Source organism: Eschrichtius robustus, chromosome 11 (genome assembly GCF_028021215.1).
Source record: "Eschrichtius robustus isolate mEscRob2 chromosome 11, mEscRob2.pri, whole genome shotgun sequence".
NCBI lineage: Eukaryota > Metazoa > Chordata > Mammalia > Artiodactyla > Eschrichtiidae > Eschrichtius > Eschrichtius robustus.
In genome coordinates, this window is record NC_090834.1 from 90,101,545 (window position 1) to 90,121,119 (window position 19,575).

A 19,575-nucleotide genomic window follows, 5' to 3' on the forward strand; every position below is an offset into this window, starting at 1 on the left:
ATATTGGATTTACAGATTATTTCCCGTATATAAAGAATATCCAGTTATTTTACACATGTAATGTTACAGTAATCAGTCCACATTGTAAGAAAGCTTAGAAAGCTAAAGGTGAGAACAAAGTACTTCAACTACCCAAAATGTGCTTTGCCAACAAGGCATTTCCTAGTACCATATGTAAGAAACACCCCCAAAATTAGTTGAAGTTTTTATCTTTTTTCATTCATTAGTCTTTAAACACTATGTGCTATAGATGCTCTATTGTTACATGACTTTAGACCAATGGGGATTGTGAATGTGAGGGAAACAATTATTCTTATCTTTCATTCTGGACACACAAGAATCTTCAAAGTGAATCCTGCCTAAAGGTTAGCTTTCTTTTGGTAAGGTTTCATCCTGAATTTGACGGGAGTTGAAGAAGCCACATTTTCAGGAAAAAAAAATCTGCCTGTTCACATTTACATTCCTTCACTCCAATCATTGGAGAAGACACTGAAAATTAATGTGCTTTGTGCCCTCAGAGGATCTCTTAAGCTTCAGTCCTCTTGTGAAAAGAGAGGGGCACTCAGTGTTCCCAGCTGCACATGGCCATTCTTCTCTGTCCTTACAGAGGAAAAAAGGGGTTACAGGAACTATAGACCCCACAGCATTCCATTTAGTGATAATTAGACAGAATGTGTGTTTTGGAGGCAGGTATATAATTGCATTGAACCCCCTCTTCAACCACTTGAAACACACACACAAAGCCTACTAGGTAGAGGTCCTACTCCCTTCACATACGTGGGATCTGTGCTTCACCAGTTTTTTGTGTTTTTTTTTCTTTTGCAACCCCAAAGCTGTACACTGACCATGCTTGTGCTTCTCTTATCTTTCTAGAGACAACTGTGCAATTTACTACCAGAAGTGTGCTTTTGTGGGGTTTTGCCTGCATGGCAGTTAGTCAGTGAATGTCTTTCCTGTACCCTGACTCAAGAAACCAAGGAGGACGAGGCTCTTCAGAACCTTTAAGTCATGAGTATCATGATCAGTATTTGGCAACCAAAGAGACAGACCTTTACCTAAGGATATGATGCTAACATGCTCATGCTCAGAAGGCGAAGAACCTTTTGTCTCAATCCATCAAGCGAAGGAGGGCTATAGACAAATGTCCTCATTCTAACTCTACCTAAGCCTAGATAATCAAAAGTTCCACAGTTGCATTCATCGGGCACTACATAGACTTCAGATGACCTTTCGCTAAGAATCATGACACATATCCAACCCTCCTTTGCCCTGAATGGCATATTTACAAAGATACTGGACACACACAGATTTTCAAACAATCATCGGTACAAAGGATTCATAGATAAGTTCTTCACTGATATACATTCCCAAGTCACTTTAAGAAAGAGGAAAAATTATTCACTACTAGTTATCTAAGAAGGAAAAGAAGGGTTTTCAAAACAACAATCAACATGTCTACTGCACTTAGATGAACGGCCAAAAATAACATTTAAATTAAATTACAATACATCTATATACCATTTCACTGAAATTACACATAGATACCTACATTATAGCTACACAAAGTGCATAGGCACTGTTCTTCATGCGTGAACCAAGTGTTACTGTGTACACACAAGAACTTCATGCTTGACAGCTATCTGTACTTGAAAATCACAGATACAGTCGTTGCCAGTTGAGGGCACATCTAATCTGTTTGCTTAATGAGGGGTGGGTTCAAATACACACCAGTACACTTTCTATGTAACTGACTATTCTCCTAAAACATAGCAAAAATACTAGCCCTACAACCATATCAGAAAGCGTGTTTGGTGGAAGGAAGACCCTCCCTTGTCTTTGCAGTAGTTATTGATTTGCCTTTGGGGGAAATTTACATAGATTATTACTCACCTGAGGACAGAATCTACCTGGGCTGCTTCTAAACAATTTCAATGTGACTCTAAGCCCCAGTGATGGAGTATTGCTTCAGGGCTGGTACCAGTATTTTTTTTTTCTTAAAAATATGTGCTCAATTCACATAACAATGTGACATTTACCACCAATTTGCTTGGCAAGAACGAACTGCGACAAATCTGTCCTGATTTGCTTCCTTGCACTCACCCTCAATCTCTCTATTCAAAGTTTTCCTAAACCAATTTTCACGTAAATTATTAGGAAGACATGGGAGATTCTGACATAGAAATGATCCCACTATTATCACCTTATTTCTCATTTTCTTGGAGAAAAGCAAAATTAGAATGCTTAGCTGGGAAAACAAGGTCTTGTGTCAAAAATAAGGAGTCAGGGGACTTCCCTGGTGGTGCAGTGGTTAAGAATCTGCCTGCCAATGCAGGGGACACAGGTTTGATCCCTGGTCCAGGAAGATCCCACATGCCGCAGAGCAACTAAGCCCGTGCACCACAACTACTGAGCCTGCGCTCTACAGCCCGCAAGCCACAACTACTGAAGCCCGCATGCCACAACTACTGAAGCCTGTGCGCCTAGAGCCAGTGCTCCACAACAAGAGAAGCCACCGCAATGAGAAGCCCGCGCACCGCAACAAAGAGTAGCCCCCGCTCACCGCAACTAGAGAAAGCCCAGCAATGAAGACCCAATGCAGCCAAAAATAAATTAATTAATTAATTAAAAATAATAATAATAAGGAGTCAGCACCATTCCGTGAGTTAAAAAGACTAATTGTTTAAATGCATACCCTAACCAGCTAAGGGATTGAAGTGACTCCTTGTTCTTAATGGTCATTTTGTTCATTGCATCGCAAAGGACTGGGTTCTTAAATTTTTCAAATGTGGCTGCATGCTCAGGAAACAACTGACAGCTCTAAATTGCTGTAGAAACGTCTTGTGCTCTAGTTAGTTGTAATTCTACATATGTGGTTATATAGAAAATACCATAAGAAGATATCTGTCTGCAAAATTACAGATACTAAATAGATCAATTCAGTCTACACTGAGTTCTTTATGGTTTATGAAGAATAGACACAAACCTATAACATCATGAAAGGCTAAATCAATATTAACCATATAATATCCAGGACTGTAAATATGTTTTCTCATGCTCTTTATAAATAATAGCAAAGAAGCCCACGGATTTGTTTAAAAAAGAATGTAAGGTTGGACTGGAGGAATTTTGGGGGGGGATGCAATACTGATCAGAGGGCAATATATTGTCCCTGGTAACATAGATTTTTACCAGGAAGCCGAAATATATCCGCGGGCAGCAAGACCAAATTAGATTCACAGTTTGCCAGCTCTCTCCTCAAGCCGTAGAAAACAAATAGAAAAACGATATACAAAAATCCTCACAAAAGTAGTTTTTTATATACAAATCTCTGTAGTGACCAGATAACCTGATCTGTCTCGTGCAACATGGAAATGCAATGCTGAGGTTTCCCAGGGGAAGGAGGAAGGGAAGGAGTGAAGGTCGTTTAGGGAAAGATCTGGATGCCAAAGGATGAGTTCCTAGTAAGGAGAATAACTCTCCTGGAGAAGTGAGCAACCACAGTGCCAGCGTTCTGATCATACACTTCAGAGAATTTGCTTCATGGAGGCGAAAACTCAGAGATATGCTAGACTAACTTCCTTGGCTAGTGTGTGCATCTCTTTCCTACCGAAGGCAACAGGCTGTTTCTAGGCAGCTAAATGGTTGCCTTGAGAAGAAGCGGAGCCCCAGAAGGAGCGAATCTCCTGCTGCGTCATCCCCATCCCCACGGGGAACGATGACAAGGGTCACAGTCAGCTGTTACGTTCCAACACTCACCCAGGGATGGGAGGTGTCTCCGGAGGAACTGGAGACCTGTTGCTACCCAGGCTCTAGGTCAACTGCTGACTCTGCAAGGTACAGGGATCTGTTCCAGTAGCAGGTTTTATCCTCAGCACAAAAGGGCCCTGTATAATAATCAGAAGGACTTCAAAAAATATCAGAATGGATATTTGCACCAGAAGTAAGAAGGTGAGGCAAAGCTGGACATGGAAAAAAAAAAAAGCTGATCAGTAATTACTCAGGATATTATTTAGAGTGAACGAAATAAGAACTTGAGGGCTCCTCTTCCTTTTCCATACGTTCTTATATGGATCCGTTAAGAAATATCTTTTTCTTGATGCTCTAGTGTCAGGTCTTCTGCACTAAAAATTTAAACAAACAAACAAACAAACAAACACTAACTCGATCCTTTTAGTACTAGCTTTACATCCCTCTGCCCCGCATCTACAGAGCTGAAGTCTTCTCTGGCAATAAAGGTGCTCACAACACAATAATACCAAACGTATTGCGTATTTAGCAGAAGTTTGGACAAAGAGCAAGGATGCAAACAGTGGCCCATTGCAGCAGTACCAGAACGTGCAAGAGATTGTTCAAAGGCCATGGCCAGTCACATGCACCTTGCAGACAGACCATGCATTTTATCCAGCCTAGAAACTCTGGGCATTGAAGAAGGCAATGATCACCAATACAAGTCTATTCTTGTAAGATAGACCTTCTCCACCTGTGATGTGGTGCCCACAGTAATAGCAAACCAAGAGGAAAATTTGAAAATGAACTCAACCAAATATCCCTGCATACCTCTCCAGAGAAAGGAGTTGGCCCGGGCCCACCCTGTGCGTGGATGTGCGTGTCTGCGTACCAGTGGAAAGGGAATATTTACAGACAGTCGCTGTTTTTGTGTAAGTCTTGCACCAGTTTCATAAGAGTGTTCAAGCTGATTTGCCAGATGCTCCCAAATTCCCATACTGGGTTGGCAATTAGGACTGTTTGGAGGAAACTGTGTGTTTAGGGTATTCGGAGTGGGCCCTGTTGCCGCAAGAGGAATGATGCAAGACCTTGAGGCAGGCCATAGGTTCATCCTGGCCCCTCATGATGACTCTGGCAGCATTTTTCCCTGAGCTGAATTGCTACTTCTATTAGGACAGTGCCTTAGGCAAAGGACAGTTTTATAAAAGGAAGTTTGTTTGTATCCCCAAATACCAAACTGTGGATGAACATGGCCATCTTCCAAGCTTGTTGTAAAACTTCAGACGAAGAGAGAGGCTTGAATTTAATTTCCCCCAAAGGGGATGAGAAAAATCCAAATTGATTATTCATTGTTGTGGGCCCCTCTGACTTACAATATAAATAGCTAATGTGTTATAGTAGTAAGCCTCTTATGAAAGAAGAAATTAAAGTAGAGATCATTATATGGTGGTTTCATAGGGCTGGATGGGGGTTTTAATCATTTAATCCAGCACTTCGCTTTTTTTTTCTTCAGTGGAGCTTGTGTGTAAAGTGACTTGTGTAAGTTATATGAATAAAAATGGGCAGAGTCTAAGTCAAAAGTTTCTCCACCCAACTGCATTATTTCTCCTCACCTCTACGTCATTCCCTGAATTAGCTGTGCTGTGCGGTGAAATAAGACACTACTCAGTTAAGATTCGCTGTCATCTATTGTAAAACCAACCCTTGCGCTAAGTTGGATGGTCATTTATTAAACTGTCTCTTAAGCAGCAATAATGATCATTGGAATAAGAAGGGAGGAAAAGGAAGAGTGGAAATTGGGTTTTCTTTTCAGAAAAATCATAAGCAACTGATGCCTGAACAGCTTTGAACTCACTCCATCCAAGGAGACCAACCTGCCTACAATGCAACGTCCCTGGGTTGGCACTCAGTGGTCCTTCTCAGTTTTAGCCAGAAATTACCAGATACTGAGACCCATTTATCTTCTCTGACAACTAGATTTACAAAACTCTCACTTCAGAATTCCTTCAAGCCTTTTGTTTTTAAACTTAATCTTTTTAGGCTCCTAGACTGTCATATCTTATTTAAAGAGCAAGTATTACAATAATTGAAAAATCCCATTTGTTCCTTTTTCTTGGCTTGGAATGAATTTATTTGGAGAATAAGCAAAGCCAAACCAGCAACCCACACAGTTGTATGGCCCCAAGCACTGAAGAGCAGCGAGGTGGGAAGAGCCACCTCCACCGGGTGTAACTGCTGAGCATTTAGTCATCACACCAGGCAAGAGCTGCTGGGGCTTGTTTATCAAGAGTCTGAACTAAGGAGCATTCTCTCTGAGCATGTGGGTACCTATTTGGATTCACTGCCATATTTCTAATAGCTACTTGGTTCAGATCACGAAGATCTGTATTATCTACATGATTGCCTTAATTCTCTGACCTTCTTTGCATGGAAAATAGAGCACAGACAGAACCCTTGATTCAGACAAAAGTGAAATATTGTACCATAACTTTTGCTATTGGGAACAAAGGGAAGTGTGGTATTTGCAAAAGCCTGGCAGGATTGGGTTTCCTTTTGGGGATCCAGTAGGTGAGTTACCCAACTCCAAAGGGGCTTCTTGACTAGATATAAACTTGCAAATGACATATTTCTCTGTGCACGAGTGGAAATGACCTGAGACCCTCTATTCAACCGGTCGTTGGGATTCCTGACCTTACCTACCAGGAGTACATCTCCCCATAATCTGAATTTACCCTAAGCCTTTCTCAGCTTCCACTAGTTCAAATCCAAAAAGCTAGGCATTTTGGCAACCTTTCTTTAGACTTTCCTGAACATCCAAAGCTGATGAGTAAAGAGAAGTAAATATTTATATTTTATGGAACATGGCCACTTCTGCCGGCAATGAGGCTATAGGTTGTGTTTCCACACTCAATAGGAAGTGAAGAATCAAACCTGACAGCTACCTGGCTCAAAACTCATCATCTGAAGTTTTATATTGAAGATCTGCGTGATTTAGATGATTGCCTTGATTGTCTGATGCTCTTTGCATGGGAGGCATATCCTCAAAGATCTAAGGTAAAGCTTTGCCTTGAGAGCGATTCTTTTCACTGATAGGACTTGATTCATTGAATTGTAGTAGGTAATCAAATGATGACTCCACTTGGGTTTCCCAAAGGACATAAATGAGAAAGGAGAGAATAAAGGTCTACCTCGTTGGTTTTCTCCTGAAACAATTCTGATTTCCTAAAAATAGTGAATGAGTTCATAAAAAACGGTGTTGCCAAAGCCCTGACTTAACAGAACTTAAGGGATGCAGTGTCTGTATCTGGCCTGCCATGTCTGTATACAAGTATAACATTTATGCATGGTCAAACATTAATGGACTGTTACAAGCATTCATATTTGTGTTGGACCTATTAAAATAAATCTATGCATATAACTGACAGGTTATAATATCCTGTTTAGAAAAAGGTTGTTAGAGGTATATTCTGAATCTATTTGTTCTGTTTATGGCACATATGCTGGGCAAGGAAAACCCCAATGGGCATGGCATGAGAAGAATGAATGAGGCCTAAAAAAACCAGAGGACACAGTCACACGTCAGCTCTACATACATCCTGGGTTTTCAGGCTAGTTCTGAATTTGAGACATTGTTTATTTTTACTGATTTGTTGAACTTCCAGATGAACTGATATCCTAAGTATATTCTCATGAAACTTACTGCATAGTTTCAAACCTGAAAAACCTGCTTTGTTAAGCTGTGCACCTAGTTTCTTCTGAACACGCTGTCGCCTTGTATATTTGTAGGTTAACTCGATAACTAGGAAAAAGCTGAAGACAAGCAAACAGGGAAGACTTTTAGGCAGAGTCTTCGGAAGACGATCCTGAGACCACTCCTTTGAGTAACATGTCAGCGTGTAAAAGTGCTAACCTGGCTTTAAACAGCAGAACCACAAGCTCCTAGATGCCTTGCCTAAATCCTTCTCCTCACCATAAAAAAGCTCTTGGGAGCACCACTTAACGATGATCCTTAACAGTTTCACAGTTAAATCCGGGAACTGTCCCTTTGACCCACAACATCTGCTGTAAAGGATGCATTTTCCACTACTACATTTCAGCATGCCCTTGGCCACCCTCTTAACTGTCCATCTAATGAAAATAAAGACAAATGTATTTAAAAAAAAAAAAAAAGCAAAAACTACTTAATACTGCTCAACACTGATTCTTATACAAAACAAAAACAACTAGGGCTTAAGAGACAAAACTACTAGAATCTCATGTCTCTTGTGTGTTCCAAAGGTATCTGATTTGGAAGAGAAAAGTCACAAGGAGGGGGTAATAAAGGGCATGTATGTCCATAAACACCCTCTCCTAAGAAAATCTGGACTCTATGACTCTTCATAAATATCTCAGCACCCATCTGCTGACCGCAGATAAACACCTTACTCTCACATTGGACCAAGGTTCTACACACGTCAAATGTGCTTTATTTCTCAATGACTCATGCTCAAGTCCTCAGAAAACTCCTAAAGCCAGCAACCTTAGGAAAATACTGTGGGTTATTCAACAGAAAATGATAGTACAGACATTGAAAAATGTAGCTTGGAGGTGCCTACAGCATGCAAGGCACCGACTGGGCTATTCCAATTATATTATGTATTCCCTCAAACTTCCACAGCCTTGAGAAGATTCCATCTGTGAAGTTCTGTAAAGCCATCCTTTGTTCCTACTTCATGGTTCTAGGCTGCCTTGACTTTGCCATAAGAATGTCACCTTTATAGGATTTTGCACCTGTGTTTGTTTTCTGTTCCTTTCCACAGAGAAGACTGGGGGAAAAGATGGGCTCTGCTTCCAACTGTGTCCTGTAACTGGTTTTAGGTGCTTTGATATAATATAACAAAAAGCTTTCCACATATTAGATAACTAACAAACAGTGTTTTGGTTTTGTTTTTATCATGAGATTAGTATTAAAAGAGGCACAGCCAACCCAACTATCCTCCATCTGTGAGGAGAGTAAAATGATTAAGCCTTCTAGTTTGACGAGAATATGATTGAAATAATTTGGGGATTAAGAATGTCTTTTTTTGGTAGAGACCCAAATAAGAATTGTATGAACGAAACAAAGACACTGAAGCATAGATCGAATAATCTCACTTGATTTCACTATGCCAGGTGATGCAAACCAAACACAAAACAAATTTGAATCTTTGAATCTGGTTAAAATTTATGTTGACTGTGCTCTCTTACTTTTGTCAATATACACAGAAGTTACATGTAAATTACATCCTAATCCCTTACCAAATTTAGAGCAAATTATGAAACCTACTTTGAAATTCAACAATTATCCCCATAAACTAGATGGGGTAGAGCAGAGACTCAGTGGGTTCCATAACCGGCTACCTTTAAGATATGGCTCCCACCATGACTCTCTTTGAAACATTTAGCCATGTAACTTAAAGCGTATACAGAAGAGAAATTGTACCTTAAGATGGGTACTTTGTTTTAATCAACACAAGGACATACGCTACAAGACATTTAAGGGAATTTACTTCTAAAGGCTTCTAACAGAATCTCTTGTGTGTTACAAGGTGAGGCATGGAGAACACCGAAAGGAGTAACACACTGACTGTCTGCCCATTATTCCAAATCCCTGGAATGTGCCACACGGCTTTAGTCGTGTCCCCTGGGAAAAGAGCATCCACGGTTTTGCATCTTGAGAGAAAAGGGAAGCTGGCAAGAACGCGTCTTCAATTCAAACTGATTCCTGCAGCGGCATCCATTCAAACAATAGTACAAGTGAGAAAATTAGACGGTTACCAAGCATTATTTGGCAAAGACACAGCACCGTGCCTATCACTGACTCACAACAGATCCTCTAAGCCTCAGCTAACAGATTAAGTAAACACAGAAATATATGTATTTTTTTTCTTTTCAAAGGAAGCTTGTTTATATCCTCTTTTACCATAAGATACGCTGGGGAGTTTATTCAAGAATTTGCTGACAGTCATATCCTTATTTTTCACGTTTCCAAGGTTCTTCGTCAACACTGCAGTCGGCTGACTTTCCGTTGGCTGCCAGAGTTACCTGAAAATAATTATCATCAACATCCAGCTTACGGGCCACAAACCAGAAAACCACCCGGGAGGTTATGTGGAGGAGCACCAGACCCAGATTCTACTACATGACTTAAATATTCATTTTAAACGTTGTTCCTTCCAAATTGATTTTGAACTGGTCTTAGTTTTCAACACTGATTTGCGAACATTAAAAAAAAAAAAATACATATTTGCCTTGGGGGGTATTGAGCGACTAGAGATATTTTGCAAGTTGGGGGATAAACAACTTCTACTATGATTTTAGGGTTGTGAGGGTGTCTAATTACCCATAGACCCACCACACGACAATGCAGTCCTGAAAACATAGTGCCCTTGTGCTACTCCAGACAACCGCAGAGAAAAAAAATCCAGAACTAGGCAGCTAGGTCTACTCATGCACGTGAAAGGTTCAGTTGCAATGAGGCCAGGTGGAGTTTATACATGTCCAATTTTCAAATCGTGATGGTCTGGCCCTACCATGTAAGCTATCCAGGCTTTAAAAATTAAAAAGGAAAGGAGGGAATTAAAAGGCTGAAATCAGTATATCTAAATTATTTCACTGCAGACATTTATTAATCAACTATAATCTCCAGACTGTCAGTGTTATTATTACATTTATTAATCAACTATAATCTCCAGACTGTCAGTATTATTATTATTATTACAGGAGGCCAGAGCTTCCCTGGCTCTCAGCGAACTGAACCCTTACACAGAATGGGAAGTTTTCCCCTCCACGTCTAAGCCGTTTTCCTAGCTTACCTTCCATCTGTCTGTCCTCAACGTCATGTGCAAACTTAAACCCACGACTGATATTCCACATAATGGAGAGACTGGATTTATGGAAGCATTAGGATATGGAGACATGACAAACGCAGCAATGTTTGAAAGAAATCTGGCCTTCTTCTTACCCAAGTGGAAGTGAGAGGCATGCATTATGAACACACACAACATGCTAGGAACAGAAAACTTTTCACGAACCAAGCAAGTGAAAATAAAAACTACTCATTCCTCCGGTCCCCATGAGGCCCCCGCATTGTTTTTTTTTTTAAAAAGACCATGCAACAAGCAAATGAAAGCATCACATGCAGTTCTTCTGATTAAAATTAAAAACATTGCATAACTTCAAACTACGGTTACAAGGCAAGAGTTTGAAAATAGAGAGACCAACATGACAGAACAATGCTTAGAATGGTTAAAGTTGTGACCAGAGCAGCAGCAAACTTGTTTCCCCTTCAGTGAACTGTCAGGAAAGACGGCCAGGGACAAACTATCTGCCTGGAGCAAGCTGCCTGTTCACCATGACCTTGAATGTACCTATTTGGCTTTCAGTGATGAACCAGATCAATAGCTGTGCCACATTATAAATCATGGTGTGGTGCCTTTGGAAAACCAGACAGAGCTCAGGCGGCAGGGGCAGGGGGGTTGTTGTTTTCAAATACTGGGACCTGTGTCTCTGAAGTAGCTGGGACAGCAGCTCTTTTGGCATTTCCTTTTTCTGGCTGGATTAAAGGAAGCAGGGACTCTGCTCCCCCAGTCTACTCCACCCGGCTCCGTCCCAACACCTGGGTAATGGAAGAGCCAAAAGGGGAGAACTGGCAGTAAGCAGTGACGTCTCCCAACTCAGCTTTTAAAACAGTGAGACTGAGAATGGACCAGAAGGAGGTTCAAAGGCAGGAGTAAATGTGACTCAGATATTCTGGGAAAGCCTTCAAATTCATCTCCATAGCTCTGACTGCCTCCTTTGCATATAGGTGTCAACTCAGTTAACTGGTCTAGAGCGAGAAGGGTCGATTGGCCTCGCCTCACAACCTTCACTGAGCTGAACCCATCACTTCACTAAAAAATGCAAACCGCCGAAGAGTTATTAAACCAATATGGCCGTTTCATCATTTCCATGATCTGCTCAGTTTCACCATTTGACCATCTAAACACTAATTCACCAACGAGTGTGCAGGTGGTTGGTTTGGTGGTCGATTACCTAGAAAGACTGAGCCACTGTCTCTATCAAACTGTCCAGCAAAAAAGGTTATCTGAATTAAAGCATGGGGTCGAGATGCTAAAAGCATACACTCAATAAATATTTCTGAACAGCCTACTGCATGCCTGGCACTGCTTTAGGGCACAGCAGTGATAAACAGGGATGCAGTCTCTCTCCTCATGGGCTTACTTCACAGTGATAGAGACAGTTGACCAACATTTCCCTTTAGGGATTGAACTGTTTGCTAAAATAAATGAAGCAAATTGGTCCGGATGTGCTTGATATGCTTTAAGGGAAAAAAAAAGTGCAGGAAGTCTGAAATCTAAAGACATCTCCATGCCTATACACCTTCCTCAAAACTTGTCCTACACGATATTGTTAAGAAGCCTCTTGAGATGCTCCAGAAGGGCCGCACCAAAGGCAGTTAACCACTAGGATTCTCCTTATATATAACTGCAAAGTTAAAGAATATATGTGGTGATTTTATTTTGTTTCCTACTACTATTTTTCCTCGTAGGGCAGTAACTGGGATCAAGCTGTATCTCCACTATATAACTGTACATTCATTTTGCTGTCCTCCAGTGCCTAACTCAGGGCTTTGCAGATTATGGGCACTCACTAAATCTTGACTAATAATCAAAATATAGGAGGTCATAGGAATAAGATGGGGGTGCTCAATTAAACCCCACAAGGCACACGATGAATACTTGTTAAATACAATAGAGCATAAAGCTATTCCATGGAATGTTGACCCTTGTTTACCAAAACTAATATTCTGATGGGGAATAATCCAGCACAATCATTGAGATGTGGAAAACACTAACTTTCCAGGAGAATGGAGTGTACCATTTAGGTGTATCTGAATTTCTAACAATTTTAATTGTTTTCACTGAGTCAATTAATTTATGCAATTGCCTCTTGATGGGCGGGGGTCCCTCCCTAATTTGCATCAGAGCCCTGGTTTACCCACACATGTAGCTTATACAGAGGGGATGAACCAAAGATGGTGGCTGACCTATGATACAGTCCAGTAGAGGGGGTTGCTTCTGTGTCATCCTTAGTTGTCTGGAAGAAGCCATGGCATATATTTGGAATGACCCAGAAATAACATAGGGAGAAATTAACTATTAAATGAGATCCGTCAACAGGAGTCAAAAAGGTATCAGAAATCTGTGTTTGGTTAAGGTTGTCCTCAGTTGCCACTTACAACCCTTAGAGTTGACCCTGCTCACCTGCCAGGGTTTCTCCAAGTTTGCTTCACTCTGGTCATGACACTTTGACAATGTCAAGTTAGTTACAATGAAGGCTAGACAGAGCCCATCAAGCTTGAAGACTTAGCATCCAACAGCTTGGAAAAGAGTCCAGAACATCCATGCTTCAGGAAAAATGGTGCTGCCAGGCAGTATGTGACATATAGTGTTTTTTTTAAAGACATCTATGGATAATTGTCCTGAAGGAGAGTTATTCTTTACTTGAAATTGCTTCCCCATTCTTGGAGCAAAGTGATTGCCAGGTCAAAACTCACCTTCCCACAAAAATAATGACGAGAAAGATAGCTGCACAAAGTTACGTGGGCACATTTTTGACCAATACATGATATACAGCAAGAAGGAATACTTGTGCTACGTAAATCAAATGATTCTGAGTATTTCTCTTGATGTTTCACTTGAACAGAATATTTGAAAGCCAGCAAGGCCCTAGAAGCCACAAATTCTTGAGCATAATATTCAAAGAAAACTGATTGAATTTGTGAAGTGGGTGGACGGGGGAGTCAAAATGATTGTTTTACATCACATGGATAAAACAAGCAACCGATTGGCTCTTTCACCGTTAGACTTGTTGATTTCCTGCCACGTTAGACACAGAGTTAGATGATCTGGGACTTATAGATGCTGGAGTTACATGATTCTTTAGAAAAATAAATGTGACAATGATACATGCAGGGCTTTTGTGTTTGCTTTAAGAAATTGAGCATGCACTATTATATACAGGTCTCGATATCCATGAATGGGAAAGGTACCTTGCACTCATCTACTATGACAGAGTTGTGTGCAGTATAGACACATTGGTTGGAGTTGTTTTCCCTGTGGTTCTTCATGTCATCGTAAATGGACTGAGTCTTGGTCATTTCAATATCTTCATGCACTCGGTGCTGGGAGTCAATGGTGTCCAGCTCAGACTTGGAGAGGTGATAGACAATCCCAGCCCCAAAAGAGTCTCCCACAACATTGACGGATGTTCTCATCCTGTCCCTGGGGACAAAGAACAGGACACGTTTAGTGAGGAAGCAGTATGATGTGATGGTTGGGAGGTCAAGGTCTAGAACGGAGAGACCTGGGGTTGAGTTCTGGCTCTACCTTTCCCTCTGCCTGGTCTGGGGCAAGTGACTTAACTTTTAGAAGCCTTGATTTCCTTGTTTGTCAATTGGAGATAACAATCATACTTCTCTCATAAGCTCGTATGAAAATTAAATGAGACAATGTATGTAAATTGCTTAGCAAAATGTCTAATGAATGGTAAGCGCCCAATAAACAACAGGAAAAGAGAAAGGAGGAGGAGGGGAGGAAGAAGTAGAGGGAAATAATGTGTCCAGATCTCAGAATTAGCTCCCAGACTGCAGCCATTCCTAGCTGTGTCCAGCAAGTCCTCTTGATTTAAACTGTTCTTCGAAGATTCCAGATTACCTCCACTTATTTTATTTACTTATTCTACAGGAAAGTGCAACCACCTGTGAATTCCCCCATAGTAGAAAATTCTTCTTTTTTTGTAAGGATCTAAACAACACTGCCTTCCCCCTGGGCCCCAGTCTGTCCCTAGCACACTCGTATACACAGACACAGCTGTTGGGTAAGAAACTCAGTCACAATTTCCTCCCTGACCTATATGTGTAATGCCTATGTGTCCTGAAAAAAACCAAAATACTTTCTCTTGCTCTCTCTGTTAACTAAAAAAAAAATAAAATCTTCCAGAGGGCCTCTTGAACCAAGAAGGGTTGAGAAAAATCCTTCCTCAAATCTTGTTTCTCAAGTTCTGACTTGAAAAAAATAGGATGGTTGATAATGTTCCCTCTTAGAACGTCAGCACCAGGAAAACCAATTAAGTTCTTAAGAGTAAGTTGTAGTCTTTCACCCATAAGTTTACATCAGTGTGAAGAGTCCTTTTGACCATGCTTATGAGATACTCAAAGCTCTAAAAAGAAGGATGCTGGAGAACCACAAAGAAAAGAAAGAAAAAGAAGGAGTTTAGGTAAAAATGCTGCTGAGACATCTTAGTTCAGGGCACTCTAGTCTTCAATTTAAAATAAATAAATAAAGGACGATACTAGAATTGGTTTAAGGCAAAGTGGAAACCTTAATAGGTTCTTGGAACAAAGGCCTAAAATAAATTCTAGTTGCTATGATCAAATCTATTTCTCATTAGAGAATAGTAATTATGAAGTTGCACTAGGAGGAATCTGGCCTGGTTCTCTTGCAAGGAACTTGGGAGCCAGCTGTCCTTCAGGTTTCAAGCAGGAAGATGCTGCCCATGAAAAAATAAAGATCAAAGCCCGGCTTCCACTCTCAGGGGCATCTCTCCATCTGAGAAGGCTCTTCCCCTCCCTTCCGCTTTGGAGAATCTGCCAGGGTGATAGTCTTAACATGAATGAAGACTGGGTCTTGAGGTCATCCACAGAATCAGGCACTTGAAATCAAGATCACTAAGAAGCCCCAGTATAAGGAGATGAGAAGGAATATGTATTAAGAAAAAGCATGGACTCTGGAGGCAGGCTGACCTGGATCAAAGGCCAGCTTTTCCCCTTACCTGTTGGACAACCTTGATCATACTTAACATTTGTGAGTCCTGGTTGTCTCATTTATAAAATGGAAATAATAAAAGTGTTCCCCACATAAGGGTTGTTGTGAACAAAATGCTTAGCACAGTTCCAGATGTTTAATAAGAACTCACAAAACATTAATTTTACATGATGTATACTTTTAATATCACTATTAATCTTATCAAGTCAATTCATATATTTTTTTGGCAGCTCCTAGGTAGAACATCCAAACATGCCTGCTTAAGCTACTCTCTCCCCTGAAAACATTAACCCTATTTATAGGCCAATTCCTATGGCAGCACACCCAACTAACCAGCTGAGTTATTTGTTCATCATGCGGTTGTAGTCTACTTTGTTGCTTTTCCACTATACTTTCCATCCCTCCTGGCCTGTGCTCTGAGCCATGCACCCAACACCCCTGATCAATTGTTAAATTCCAAAGAGCACTAAAGTTTTGGAGAGGAATGCTCTGAATACTCATCTCATGGCCCAGAAGAATCTGCCTTATTGGCAAGTAGAGGGACCAAAGGTAATGGTGGTAGTGACGATGATGGTAGCTAACTTTTATTTGTATAGGAATATACCTTGTAGATATTACCATATTTAATCCTCACCATAACTCTATAAGAAGGACTATTATCCACATTTAAGAGATGGAAACACTGAGGCCCAAAGAGATTAAGTGGCTTCCCAAAGTCACACACCCTAGTAGAGTCACAGAACCATATTTGGACACAGGCAATGTGACTCCAGAATCCCCGTACAGATGAACTGGTTTGCAAGGCAGAAATAGAGACACAGATGTAGAGAACAAACATATGGACACCAAGGGGGGAAAGCAGGGGCCGGGTGGTGGTGGTGGGATGAATTGGGAGATTGGGATTGACATGTATACACTAATATGTATAAAATAGATAATAAGAACCTGCTGTATAAAAGTAAATTAATTAATTTAATTAAATTAAAAAAAAAAAAAACAATCCACTGTCTGCCACGTGATGCAAAGCACCCAGGAGCCAGACAGCCCTGATTTTGAATCTAGCTCAGCCATATATGAACGGTGTGACCTGGGTGACTTCCTCAACCAGAATTTTTCTCATCCAGTCAAAATACCCACTTTACAGAATTTGGGGAAGATAACGCCAGTTCCTGATCCACAGCTGATACTCATTATGTGCTGTCTCCTTCCCCTTTTGGAGATAAGCATCACTCATATCCCATCACGGGGACAAAAGCACAAAATACTATGCTCAAGGGTTAATTACTTTTCCAGCTTAATAAAGCCATTTCCACTCAAATGAGTGATACAAGTTCACAAACTCCCCCTTCCTCAACTCTTGGCTTTCTTTGACACAAAACCCTACTCTCCTGAGCAGTCACTGAACAAAGTTTTGGGAATAGCATTTCTGGGTGAGCTTTCTCCAAATGTGCACAATGCTCATGTCTCTTCCATAGGCTCAGGTCTCTTTGAATTTGAAAAGGAACTCTAGCCAATGGAAATAGTCACCAGGACAGTAATGGATGGAAGACAGAGTTGGGTGAAATCAAAGCAGACTAATGTTTGATGCCCAAATCAACATACAAAGGGCCCTGTACTTAGGGCTAAAACCCTAACCCAAGTGTTCTAACTCTCTCACTTCTTACCTGAGCATGAAATATGGAATGAGGCTAATTCCAACTTCACAAGAAGTTGTGAGGGTTAAGTGAAATGAGAGACACAATGGGAATGCCTTAAATACTCATTAAAGATTGCAGGAGCACATAAGCCTGAAAATGGCTAAGTGGAAATAAGATAAGAATGTGGACTCTGTCACTAGTGAGCCAGTTATCTGAAATTTCATTACCAGAATTTTATCCCTTTGGTTGACAACTTTGATCCTTATGAAAATACTTATTCTTCCTGGGTGTAATAATTCTCCCTGTTCCCAGAGACAACTCCTGACTACTGAATTTTACCAGGTCTAGCTTTCCTGGTAAGCTAAATCTTTTGCATGTTATGTGCTCAAATCCATCAAATAATTCAAGATAAAAGGTCAGTGATATCACCAAACTGTAGGCCAGAAAAATAAACTATGTCAAATGTTAGTATGAAATAATCTCTTGCAAATTATTTGTAAGTACTTCATAAGGATCTGTTGAGAAAACAATTTTAATTTTATTAAGCCACAGACTGTTTGCAAAAGTAGGTTTTGTATTATTCTATAACTTGTGGTACACAAGACCACTGGACCCAAATTTTAAACTAAAAGAAAAAAAAAGAATCCTCCTTTAAAATATAATCTTAGGGCTTCCCTTGTGGCGCAGTGGTTGGGAATTCACCTGCCAATGCAGGGAACACATGTTCGAGCCCTGGTCCGAGAAGATTCCGCATGTCCCAGAGCAACTAGGCCCATATGCCACAACTACTGAGCCTGTGCTCTAGAGCCCGCAAGCCACAACTACCAAGCCCGCGTGCCACAACTACTGAAGCCTGTGCGCCTAGAGCCCATGCTCCGCAACAAGAGAAGCCACCGCAATGAGAAGCCCGCGAACCACAACGAAGAGTAGCTCCCGCTCGCCGCAACTAGAGAAAGCCTGCACGCAGCAACGAAGACGCAACGCAGCCAAAAATAAGTATTTATACAAAATTTAAAAATAAAATATAATCTTATTAAGATTTTATAGAAAGGCAGCAGTCACTATCAATGTTTAATCTCCCTTCCAATAACTTTTTTTGATTCTTCAAATATATGTTTAATAAACCATATGGGAAAGATTGCAGAAGGCCACACTGACATTTCCTAAATATGAAGAAAATAAAGGATAATTAAAAAAAAAAAAAAAAAAAAAAAAAGAATGTGGACTCTAATACTTGCTGAGTTCTTTGTTAGTTCATTGATTCATTCAACAGGTATATAACGAGCATCTTAGTGTGTGCACTATGCCAGGTGTCCAAGCAGTAAAGAGCAAGAAAAGACCCTTTCTCTGTCCTCTTTTCTGGTAGAACCTACACTCTCTTTACTTGTCTGTATCCCCCACTAGAGTAAGATAAATATTCTAGTAGGAATAGGTGCTGTGTGTCCTTGGGTTTTGTAGGCAGGACAGTTTATCTACACTTGGGCCCCAGCAAAGGCTTGAATAGAAGTGTCTTGAGTCAGGCGCTAAGGGTGGGTCTGAGACAATGAGCTAGAGAGAAGAGAGAACTAATACGTGTGAAATCTAAGAGGTGGGCGCCCTCAGGAGCGTTCAGGATGACTAGTGAGTACAGTGAGAGGCAGAAAGTAAGGACTGACCAAATCATGTATAGCCTTATCAGTCAAGTGCAGGAGTTAGAACTTTATCCCATGTGTGACGAGGAGCCATGGAAGGGAAGGATCACGCTTGTTCCATTATAAAGGATGGCAAGACTGAAAGAGCAAAATCAACTTAGTGAAGATGTGGGGAATATGGAGAAAGATGAATCTGAGAGACATTTAGGAGACAGAATTACAGGACTTGAGGACTGATTGGTTATAGAGAATAAAAAAGGAAAAGAGTCAAGAATTCCTCCCGAGTTTCTGATTTGGACAACCAGTGGACAGGGCTACCACATGTAGGGGACACAACTGGTTGGGGTGAGAAAGATTCTGGTATCAGCTTAAACATGTTGAGTGTGAGGACCGTGACCCAGCCAAGGGGAGATGTCCCGCAAGTGGTTGGGAATACGGACTAAAGGTCGGGAGAGACAGCTGAGCTACGGGTAGGAAATTAGGAGTCAACACCTAGAGAGGCCATGGATGGGTGCCAAGGCAGGTTCAGTTCATCCTTGGGGAGAAGCAGAGTGAGACAAGCAGACAATCTAGTCTAGAACCCTGAGGGAGACCAACATTTAAGGACTGGGCAAAGGAGTAAGAGCCTGCAAAGGTGGCAGGAAATTAGAAGAGCCTGGGGGAAGAGTGTTTCAAAAATAGGGGTGTGAAGGACAATACCCATGATTGCCTGGAGGTCAGGTGAGATAAGGGAAA

At 41.0% G+C, this 19,575-nt stretch overlaps 1 protein-coding gene across 1 annotated transcript in view; it reads right to left on the bottom strand.

Annotated features, from left to right (window-relative positions):
• Positions 1 to 9,008: 9,008 nt before the first annotated feature.
• SLC1A2 (solute carrier family 1 member 2) overlaps positions 9,009 to 19,575 on the bottom strand; it is a 50,419-nt gene continuing 39,852 nt past the window's right edge. Inside the window, exons 9-10 of the mRNA XM_068554638.1 lie at positions 13,799 to 14,030; positions 9,009 to 9,789 (exon numbers count right to left, since the gene is read on the bottom strand). Coding sequence (XP_068410739.1) covers positions 9,718 to 9,789; positions 13,799 to 14,030 — 304 coding nt within the window. The 3' untranslated portion in view covers positions 9,009 to 9,717. The remainder of the gene's footprint in view (positions 9,790 to 13,798; positions 14,031 to 19,575) is intronic.